Source organism: Sus scrofa, chromosome 15 (assembly GCF_054392235.1).
Source record: "Sus scrofa isolate SSC_HxYL_T2T_F1_AM1 chromosome 15, Sscrofa_HxYL_maternal_Yorkshire_Landrace_v2.0, whole genome shotgun sequence".
NCBI classification, from domain to species: Eukaryota; Metazoa; Chordata; class Mammalia; order Artiodactyla; family Suidae; genus Sus; species Sus scrofa.
The window spans coordinates 77,937,663-77,948,929 of NC_139397.1; the positions used below are offsets into that span (position 1 = coordinate 77,937,663).

Consider the following 11,267-nt stretch of genomic DNA (forward strand, 5'->3'; position numbering starts at 1 on the left):
GGTTAAGAACCCGACTAGTATCCATGAGGATTCGGGTTCAATCCTAGGCCTCACTCAGTGGGTTAAGGATCTGGTGTTGCTATAAGCTGCGGTGTAAGTCGGGATGCCACTTGGATCCCACATTGCTGTGGCTGTGGAGTAGGCTCCAGCTGCAGCTCCATATATATAGAAGTAGCTTCCCAAGAGATCATTTATGTCACTTCAGTCTGAAACAAGAAGCATGCCCTGTGGATTTCGTTGGAAATGGGATTAAAGCTTTAGGGAGGTATTCTTTTTCACAAGCATCCTTTCTCCCTCTTCTAGAAGCAGTTGAATAACTGCATAAGATCCAGATCAGGGCACAGTGAGGTGGAAGGAAATATTCTCAAGCGTTTTAACAGTGGCAGATTTTTATTGACGATAAAGTTACAGACGAGTGTTATTTTAATTAAGAACTAATTTGTTGCTAACAATTAGACTATACTATAACAATTTTATGGATTTCTGGATGCATAGATAGGTCTTTGGCTGTCTATATCAATGGCTGTATTAAAAGAAGATATGGAGTTCCCGCTATAGTGCAGTGGGTTAAGAATATGACTGCAGTGGCTTGGGCTTCTGCAGAGATGCAGGTTCAGTACCCTACCTGGCTCAGTGGGTTAAAAGATCCAGCGTTGCTGTAGCTGTGGCGTAGGTCAAAGCTGTGGCTTGGATTCAATCTCTGGCTCGGGAACTTCCATATGCCATAATTTTTTTTTTTTTTTTTAATAAAAGAAGGTTCTATGTAGAATTTCAGAGCATCATAAAATTATAGATCTAAAGGACCAGGAAAATGCCAGATAATTTTTTACCTAGGGTTTTTTCATGTTTACTCATTCTTCATACTCTTCACACATTCAATGATTATTTCTTTCTCTCACTCTCTCTTTTTTTTTTTGTTATTTTGCATGTTAACTTAGTTGCCAAACTTTGAAACCCTCTGAGAGAACAATATTGTTCTGTCTCCAAAATATTTATATTTAACTCCTATCCTTTAAAGGATTACATCTTATAATGTTTTTTACTTAAGTTATTTCTTACCACCCTGGGTGCAAGGCCATTGAGGACTAAGGCAAAATCCTCTTTACTGACCAGTCTTTTTGGGATGGGTAGATTTTATATTTTGTTTCTCTAAACAAGGGAAAACAGTTATAGTTCCACCTCTTATGTGCTTCCTCTCATATGAGTTGTAAGTTCAGTATGTGCACATATGTACAATTTCAAGTGCAAAAGGAGAACAGAGTAGGAAACAGATTTTCACAGTCCCCGTCTGGGTCCTTGCGTAAGTGCCAACGTAAAGCTATTCACTGATGAGTAAATGGTATCGCGCTGCCTGGCTCTAAAGAAACAGGCTTGAAAATCCAAACTTAATAAGCAAATCAATTGGGTGGGGGAGCTGAGATTATTGTATTACATTCCAATGACATGCAGTGTTGTCAAAAACTTTTTTCTCCGGAAATAAAATTACAGGAGGCATAGAGATACCTTTCAAAATGTCAGGAAAGGGAGTTGGGGGCGGGGGGCGGGGGGTGGATTTTGTTAAGAATAGTGAAAATATACCACTTCTCACAAGAAGCATACACTGTGAGCATCTGGGTATTTCAGGGTAAAGGGTGAATTTAATGCTGATGGGGAGGAGGAGGTCTGCCTTGAATCAAAGCAGGTAAATGAATTAAGTTGAATGTCTGCAAGGTGGGGACTTCTGGGTAGAGGTGTGAGCTCTCCTGTCCAGAGGGAAGTCAAAACTTAAACTCCTCAATTTTTAGAAGCTTTTAATAACTGAGTTTCATTCCTTTGCAGAGAAAGGAACAACTTGTGAGTTGTCTTGATGTGCTCATTCATAACCATTTCTCCTTCTGGCCGGTTTGGGTTCAAGTTCAGATTTTATACATTTCTGGGGATTCCCTGCTCCCTTCAAATTTATTGCCACCAACTTTCTGATGTTTGAAATTTTTTTTTCTTTTTTTTTTAGGGCCACAGCCACACATATGGAGGTTCCCAGGCAAGGGGTTGAATCAGAGCTGCAGCCGCCTGCCTACGCCACAGCCACAGCAACATAGGATCCAAGCTGCATCTGTGACCTTACACCACAGCTCATGGCAATGCCAGATCCTTGATCCACTGAGCAAGGCCAGGGATTGAATGTGCATCCTCAAGGATCCTAGTAGGATTCATTAACCACTGAGCTATGAAGGGAACTCCTGAATTTTTAATATGAGACAAACCATTCCATTACATAGTTAAAGATAATACTATAAATCTATAAAGACTATAAAATTTTATGTAATTATATGAGACTTATAGAAACCTAGAAGCCTATAAATTTAAGACTGTAAGTAAACCTATTTATTTAACACATTCTTGGAATTTGGCTAAACTTTATACTTACTGGATACCTGCTCTGTGCTTTGTATGAGTGAGAAAAAGGAGAGATGAGCAAGTAAAGACTTCTTGCCTTCCCATGTCTGGGCAGAGGTGATGTGAAAATCAGAGTAATTACAAGGGATGTTACTTCCAAGAGAAGAGAGATCACTGTGTCTTTCTCATCACTGGATTCCTTGCATTTGTCACAGTAGCTGACTCATAACCAAGGCTTATTATTGAGTCAATGGATAATAGCTGGACAACTAGTATCATAAAGACTAAAAATGGTATGTACAAGGTATAACGGTGATGCCGAAGGTGGAATGAACAGCTTCACCTTGGAGGGACAAAATACAGCTAAGGAGAGTCTTTCTGGGGAGGTATTTAAATCCGCCCGTGAGAGAGAATTGTTGCGTAGAGTTTCCAGAATGTTTTTCCAGCCAAAAGAGTCAGTATGGACAAAGACAAGAAGGTATGAAATGACCTGGATGCTCAGGGAGTTGTAAATAGTTTGACAACCCTAGATAGTAATGAAAAAGGGAGCACAAGAACTGTGGTGGGAGACACTGTTAAGGGCCTTCCTAAATAAGTAACATTTCTGATCCGAGTCAGGGCAGGTGCTGCTACTGAGCAACAGAGTGGGCAGGCAAAGTAAGGACCAGAGGAACTTGTTGCCACCTCACACATTTAACTGAGGTTGATCTTTTTCACTGTCAAGTGTTGGGATTTGGAAGCTAATTAAGAAGGCCTATCTTAGTATAGAAACAATAGAGCTTGATGAAATAGTATTGCCCCAGAGAGATTTTATCATTTAAAAAGGTATTAAAAGAAAGATTTTGTATTTTCAAAACTTATAGAGTGTCATTACCAGATGATTGTGTAAATAGATATATCATTTTACCAGGAAATCTATCATTTAATCAATGGGATTTCTGTCTGATTCCTTTGAACAGTGATGTCACACAGGATTGAAAATAGTTGATTTACCCACCTGGCTTTCCAGCGACTCATCCTGTGTGTAAATAAAGGCACATTAGAGGATGGATGAATTTCTCTATCTTAGAAAAGATGACTTGGGTTTCATGTACCACCCCTCAGGGTTTCACTGTTACATACGTAAATTTACTGGAAAGAGTGGGTGAGATGGGTACTCTCTTTAGTTTAAAGAGAAGATGTATTATGGAATTTTTGTTTCTTTGGACTGTGCATTTAACTTTGTGAAGCATATTCCAATTTTAAATGAGCCCCACATTCATTAAAGTTAGTTTCTTAAGCTTGGCTATTTTAATAGCAACTTTAGGGTCGTGTGGAGTTAAAATGAATAGAAACACTACCCTTCTTTCTTCCCACTTATAGTTCTGCTGCTTTCTTTCTTCTACTTTCATTCTATTAATTTTTGAATAAAACAACTCCTTATTTTGCACACTGAGGTTGAATGTATATTCTCCATGTGACAGAGGTTTTAATTTTGAGGGAAACGTTCTTGGCTGATTGTATTAGTCCAGCAGTTCTAGAATAAGATGTCTGTGGGGAGGGGCAGCAGAATCTTCAGTCATTGATTCTTTCTTTATAACTTTGCCCTTTTAGCTGGAACAGATTACCTGTGTAGTGTGTCTGGCCCTGCACAGACTGAATCACAAGGAAGAAGTTTTACATAAACCATTTATACTCAATGTTTGGTATTCTGGCAACATAAATCAACAACAATATCCATTATAAATTCATCCCTTCGTCAGTATTATCTTGATAGAACTGATCCCAATGTGTGAGAATTTGAACCCTGCTTCAATACATCTAGCCCTGGGTAATTAATTATTCAGGGCACAGAGAACCTGGCCCCTGCGATGTAGAGTAATTCTTCCTGGTCAGCGTTAACTCCACTGGCAATAATAAATAGAAAAAGTCTCTAGTGATGCCAGTATTTTAAAGTGATTAATCATCTTTCCCCCTTCACCTCCCCCTTAGTTTTCTTTAACTAGGATTTTTCAGCAATAAATCTTTAACAATACAGGTAGGAATTGTTCTGTAATTAAATTTCTCCCTGCTTAATTTCTTGCCTTTTATGTATGACTTTAAAAAAATGTTACATTTTAAGGAGCTCTGATCAAAATTCAAACCAAGAAAAATCCTTTTATAGAATACTGAAAGATTCTCTATGGAAGATTAAGCTCTTGATTTTGAATATTAGATAGAACACATATTCATAAAAATTGTTAATCAACACCAGTTGGGGTGTCAAATATTCTGAAGTTTTGAATTGCTTCACTTTCATGCATACGGGTTGTCTGTATTAGGAAAAGTCTGACATATACATATGTTCCCAAACTAAGGGAATAATTACTTATTCCTTAACTTTCAGATAATTGATGTAAGCTCTGTAGGGAAGGGATATTTTCCATCCTTTTGTAGTACAACAAAGTACACTTGGAGAAACGGCAGGTAAATGCCTGACCGAGAATGGCCATGTGTTTTCAAATCATGCCTTATAGAGCTGACCAGCCATCACATATATTCTGGGTGACAGGGGCAGATGTGACATATCTGTAATGACACACTTCTGTACCACCAGCCTGTGGCTTGAGGTGACTCCTGTCCCTTCTCTGATGCTTTCCCCTGCTGCAGGACAACACAACGACGCACGGATGAACCTTGCCATTGCTCTCACTGCTGCCAGGTACGGGGCTGCCACGGCCAATTACATGGAAGTCGTGAGCTTGCTCAAGAAGACAGACCCCCAAACAGGGAAGGAGCGTGTGAGCGGAGCACGGTGCAAGGATGTCCTCACAGGTAGGCGAAAGCTCTGGCAGGCAGGGGTTTCTTAGCATCTTGCCCTGCCTGTTTGTAACAACTCAATTATAGTTTTTCTTTCCCTTCTCTTTTACTGAAGCCAGATTTCAGAGTCCTATTAATTATATTACTTATTGTCAATAATGACTAGGTTTCTCATGAAAATTTTCACTTGTGGGACTTGGCAGTTTTTCCTCTTGTGTTAAACAATAATAATGATAAAGATAATAATAAATACCCACCATATTCCCACAGGTATGACTGCATTCTGTTTTTTTTTTTTTTTTACAAAAGCATGTTATGAAGAAAATTAAATAAACAGGCCAAGTTTCAAAGTATCACTTAGGTGACACAAGCAGTGTGTTTATAAGTTGTTAAAGTCAATCACTTTAACCTTGGTGAGATTTTCATTCCTGTCTGCTTCTATGGCCGTGGAGGCAGAATTTCAAAATGACATTGTTTCTGTTAACAAAACCAGCACTGTGATATATACTGGCTCACAGCAACACTGCTTCTGCATTTGTGTTTTAAGGAGAAAGCGGCCAATTCACTCACTTCCTATTTGGCACTTTAATGCCGGCCATTTTGCAAACTAGAATGAGAGCTGAAATGAAAAGGTGGCATGCTTTTTTTCCCTCCTGCAGTTTGGACTTGTTTTTGGTAAATTTACTCAGATGCGGGCCTTTTGTGTGGCTTTTCATTGACTCTGGTTTCCTGTGTCACTTAGTGTGGCACACAGTACACTGCGCCCTAGGTTAAGTTAATAGATGAATTAATAATCCCAAGCATCAGTAAGCAGAGAAACAAACGGGCTGTGTGATTGACGCTGCTTTCTTTCACAGGGCAGGAATTTGATGTGAGAGCCAAGTGTGTTATCAATGCCACCGGACCTTTCACAGACACTGTACGCAGAATGGATGATAAGGACGCCACTGCTATCTGCCAGCCAAGTGCCGGCGTCCACATCGTGATGCCGGGTTATTACAGGTACCCCTGCTCCCACTTGGCCCCGTTGCCAGAGAGCCAGGGCTGAAAGAAATTGTCTACTTTTGTTCTCGCAGCACACCTTTCTTAACAATAGATGGTCTAGATATTGTTCAAAATGAGGAGAAATAAGTTAAAAAAAAAAAAAAGGAAAACTCAGTCTTTGAAAACACAAAAATACAAACCAGACTTGGGAATTTCTTACCTCTTACGGCAGTATTCCTTTCTAGGAGTTAGTGACTTGGGATCCATTTTTGTACTTTTTTCAGTGTACTCCCCTTTAGAGGCTAAGCCTTTATATTTTTGAATTTTAATTTTCAGTGAAAGGCTAAAAATAATTTTGCAACAATTTCCATAAAGGATATTTTTATTAAAATACCAAAAGGTAATTTTATAAAACACCCAGATTTGCTTATGAAGAATGTGAAAATGAGGACCACTCAAGTATAACTTAATGTTTATAGCTTTTGAAATGTGTTTTGAAAAATATAGCAAATAAAAATATAAATTATTTGATATAAATTCTAATCTATGAAATTAACACAGGTAATCAGAGATAGAGAAATGGGTAGAGATAGAGATGAAACATGAGTAGCTATTAATTGAAAATCATCTATGTTGGGTGATGGTCACATCATTCTGTTTTTTGTTGTTGTTGTTGTTGTTTGCTTTTTAGAGCCACACTTGTGGCATATGGAAGTTCCCAAGCTAGGGGTCAAATTGGAGCTACAGCTACCAGCCTATGCCTCAGCCACAGCAGTGCCTAATCCGAGCCTGTCTATGACCTACACCACAGCTGGCAATGCTGGATCCTTAACCCACCGAGTGAGGCCAGGCATCAAACCTGCATCCTCATGGATACTAGTCAGGCTTGTTACTGTGGAGCCACAAAAGGAACTTCACATTATTCTATTTTTGTATATGGGTGATTTTTTTGTTTGTTTGTTTGTTTTGTTTTTATCTTTTGTCTTTTTAGGGCAGCACCCACGGCACATGGAGGTTCCCAGGCTAGGGGTCTAATCGGAGCTGCTGCCGCCGGCCTATGCCAGAGCCATAGCAATGCTAGATCCCAGCCTCGTCTGCCACCTACACCACAGCTCACAGCAACACTGGATCCTTAAGCCACTGAGCGAGGCCAGGGGTCAAACCTGCGTCCTCATGGATACTAGTTGAATTGGATACCGCTGAGCCCTTTGTCTGTTTTCTTGACAGCTATATCCCCAGCTGTCATGTATGACATAAAATGGTGACCAGTAAATATTTTTCGAATGAATCCTACTAACTTTTTGGTGTTAATGTGTCCAAATTGGGATTGTTTCTTTTTTAAATTAAAATTTTAAGATACTACCTATAGGGAACTTTTAAAATATATGGAAGTTAAATGTGAAAACAAAACATGATTCTTCAATTCACTGGTCAGATAACCCTTGTAGATAAAAACCAATAAACAAGAAAATGATCACTATAGAAAAATAGAAAGATATAAAAAGAAAAGTGAAAACCTCCCTCTTTTTCTCATTCTCCTCATTTCAGTTCTCTGGTAATCAATAACACTTCCTTCTAATTCTTTTCATAAAATTTTATGTTTACACTCTATTTGAAATTATTACATGAAGGTCATGCTACACATATGTTTTGTACTATGCTTTATAATATGCTAATAACAGAGTAGATAGGTGATTTTAAGAAATATAAATATATACATATATCACCTGAATATAATATTTTCAAAACAGAATGCCATTCTTAATCCTAAAAATTTGGCATTAGCTTTGGGCTCCTGCCCATAAATCATGAAAGCGTTAGTCACAGCTGGGTCTGTTTCAGTCTAAGATGTAGTAAGTGATCTTGTTCTACTTTGGGTGAAATTAATATCTCCGTTTTTAGCACCTTGGACAACACTGCACAACCTTAGAGGAGGGGTCCAGCAGATCAGTTCCTGTTGAGGCTGTGTTGCAGATGAGTGCCTTGGTTTGAAATTACAGCCTGGGTTAAGGGTGCGGTCCGTCTTTTGGCACTGACCTTAAGCAGCCATAGCGCTGACATCCCAGAGGGATGGTTTTGCTCTCCATGTCAAGTCATTCTCTTGGGTGGATGGAGTCAGGAGATCCCTGACTTCAATGACTCTGGATTCCTCAGTCAATTACACACAACAATTATAACTCAAGGATTCGACTGTGTCCTCAAGGATGAATCACACCTTTTGGTGCTTACCTATAAGCTGGCTGATGATAACTTAAGGCTTTACATTTCAACTAGAACCTGACCAGTTTTTGGCGATGCAGAGAGCTCAGGAAACACTGACTGACTGAGTGTAGGCTGCTAAATGGAGAGCGAGGACCAGCTATGCGGTGTATCCTGTTGGGCTGCTTTCGGATATCTTTATGGCATTTATTAAGCTTGTTATGACCCTAACATTCCACATGTGGAATTATCTTATGCTTTGGTAGCTCTCTCTCTCTGGATTGTCTTAATTTCAGGAAACTCAACATACAGAAATCATTTACTTTTGGAAGTAACTCTTTACATTAGGAACAAATCTGAAATGTTTATCAGAGCTGTGGGTAGATGGCTTTTACAAAAGCAGTAACAATACACCAAATGACTGAAATATAGGAAAATAATCATCTCCTCCTTTTAGCCTACAAATGCTTTCTACTAATGACAAGAGGTCACTTTTTTTCCATAATGTGTGTTCATACTATTAGCTCCAACACTGATTGCTAAGTAGTTAACAATAAATTGATTTCAGTTTAAATAAGGGTACTTCAGGACAGCAATGGTCTGAATGAGAAAAATGTTCATTGCATCTAATCCTAGACACACACATAATTTACCAGCAAGCTTTTCCTGCTGATGTCAAGTGAATTATACATATTGAGAAAAAGACTTGTGCCTCACCACATTGTATATACCATCACTATAGTTGGTGATTTTCAAACTTTGCTGTGACCTTGCAGAATTAATCCTTCATAAGAAAACAAACTTTTCCCTATGGGCAAGCTATGAATTAGGTAATTTAGAACCAATGAGAAGTATATCCAGGTGGATTCTTAAATTTTTATACTATTCATTAATAACTTTGTCTTCCCTCTGTGCTTGTTAATTTTATGTTTGACACATATGTCCTCACTTAAGCAGTTGATTCTCTACAGATTCCAGTTATGTGTGTGTTGGTAACCATCATGTTCACCCTTTAAACTGTTTTTATTGCATTGAAAGTTTTTAAAGGATTCAGTAGTTGTGCTTTTCTAACAGCAATTCATGTCTAGGTTGACAAATATTATAATTTCCTGCTGAAATTGATCAAGTTTATTGAGTTATTTAGACACATTATATGATGTCTGGTCTGTAAAAGGATCATATATAAAATATACCAACATATAATTTGTTCTTTAAATGTGAGGATATGGAATTTATCCTTTTGTTTCACTATAATACTATTTACCAAATGGAAAGTTCAAACTCATGAGTTAATCATCACAAAGTGACTGATTTAATCTAAGGGCCTGTCCACCCAGGATCAATTTAGATGCTTATAAAACATATAATTAACTAGTTTTTAAAGATCTTTAGAGAGTTTTATGGCAAATACAAAGAAAAATGATATAGACATTTAGAGACTAAAAAATACTCAATATCTACATTTTTCAATATATTTTTAAAAAGTAAAATTATTTCTTTTAGGTAACTTGGAGTGAAGATGAGATCTTAGCTGCAGGTTTAAGTGATTGACATACTTCTGTGGTACCTTTTGCATGTGCTAAATAGAAGAACTTAGGCCCACTCTCTCCTGTGACTCATGTAGGCTGTAGAGTGTTTTCTTTCTGCAAAGGCTCTGTGGACATAGGCATTTCATAGGGTCTTTGTAAAGAAAGACTTGTACTCCTTGTGGTTTAAATAATGAAGAAGCATTAGCTAAGCTGATTGTAGATTTCTTTTCCATAAAAAAGTTATTTTTTGGTTTGCTTTTAAACAGTTTTTAGACTCATCCTTATATATTTGAATCTGAGTTTTTCTTTTTTTAATTTTAAGGGAGTGATAAACATAAATGGTTGACTATATGCCATTTAAAATGTATGAGTAGGAGTTCCCGCTGCAGCTCAGTGCTAACGAACTTGACTAGTATCCATAAGGATGAGAGTTCAATCCCTGGCCTTGATCAGTGGGTTAAGGATCTGGCGTTGCTGTGAGCTACAATGAGGTCGCAGACGCAGCTCAGATCTGGTGTTGCTGTGACTGTGGTATAGGCCAGCAGCTGTAGCTCCAATTCGACTCCTAGCTTGGGACCTTCCATAGGCCACAGATGAGCCCTAAAAAGCCCAAAAAAAAAAAAAAATATATATATATATATATATGGGTATGAGGGATTTTTTGAAATTGGTTTAAACTAAATAGAACTGTATTTTTTAATGTAAGACATTTTATTAATAGAAGCTGAAAATATATTTATAGAAAATAACTTTAACATGGGCTACTTATAAAAGTTCAGTCAAATTGAAACAGCTCTCTGAAGACTTGTAGTGTTCCAGCTATTTGAAAATGACACTTTCAGATTCCCCACACTGCTTTAAAGATGTCTCCAGAATTTTAGAATGGTTAATTGGTTAATGGATACATTAAAACAACAGTTTCTAGTGATTTAATAACACAATTGGATAGGTTTTGTTAATGTTTATTTACAGTTGCCTATTCTTTCAAGCGTGTTTTACAACTTGGTTTTAGAATATGAAGTGAGTGTCGGTAAAAATTCTTGATTGATATTTTTGAAGCCTTTATGTAGTCTATCAGAAGAGGCATCCTTGGAGTTCCCGTCGTGGCTCAGTGGTTAACAAATCCGACTAGGAACCTTGAGGTTGTGGGTTCGATCCCTGGCCTCACTCAGTGGGTTAAGAATTTGGCGTTGCCGTGAGCTATGGTGTAAGTTGCAGATGTGGCTTGGATCCCGAGTTGCTGTGGCTGTGGCGTAGGCTGGCAGCTACAGCTCTGATTAGACCCCAGCCTGGGAACCTTCATATGCCACGGGAGCGGCCCAAGAAATGGCAAAAAAGAGAAAAAAAAAAAAAAAAAAAGAGGCATCCTTAAACCTTCATGATAGACTGGTGTCTTCTGTC

General features: G+C 38.1%; 1 protein-coding gene across 5 annotated transcripts in view; it reads left to right on the forward strand.

The window, feature by feature from the left end:
- Positions 1 to 11,267, forward strand: part of GPD2 (glycerol-3-phosphate dehydrogenase 2) — a 136,092-nt gene that overhangs the window by 96,190 nt on the left and 28,635 nt on the right. For all 5 annotated transcript variants that reach the window (XR_014828997.1, XM_021075780.2, XM_021075778.2 and 2 more), the window contains exons 7-8: positions 5,005 to 5,169; positions 6,012 to 6,156. Coding sequence is in view for 4 of the 5 variants with exons in the window: in XM_021075780.2 (XP_020931439.1) it covers positions 5,005 to 5,169; positions 6,012 to 6,156 (310 nt within the window). In the remaining variant the exon portion in view is untranslated. The remainder of the gene's footprint in view (positions 1 to 5,004; positions 5,170 to 6,011; positions 6,157 to 11,267) is intronic.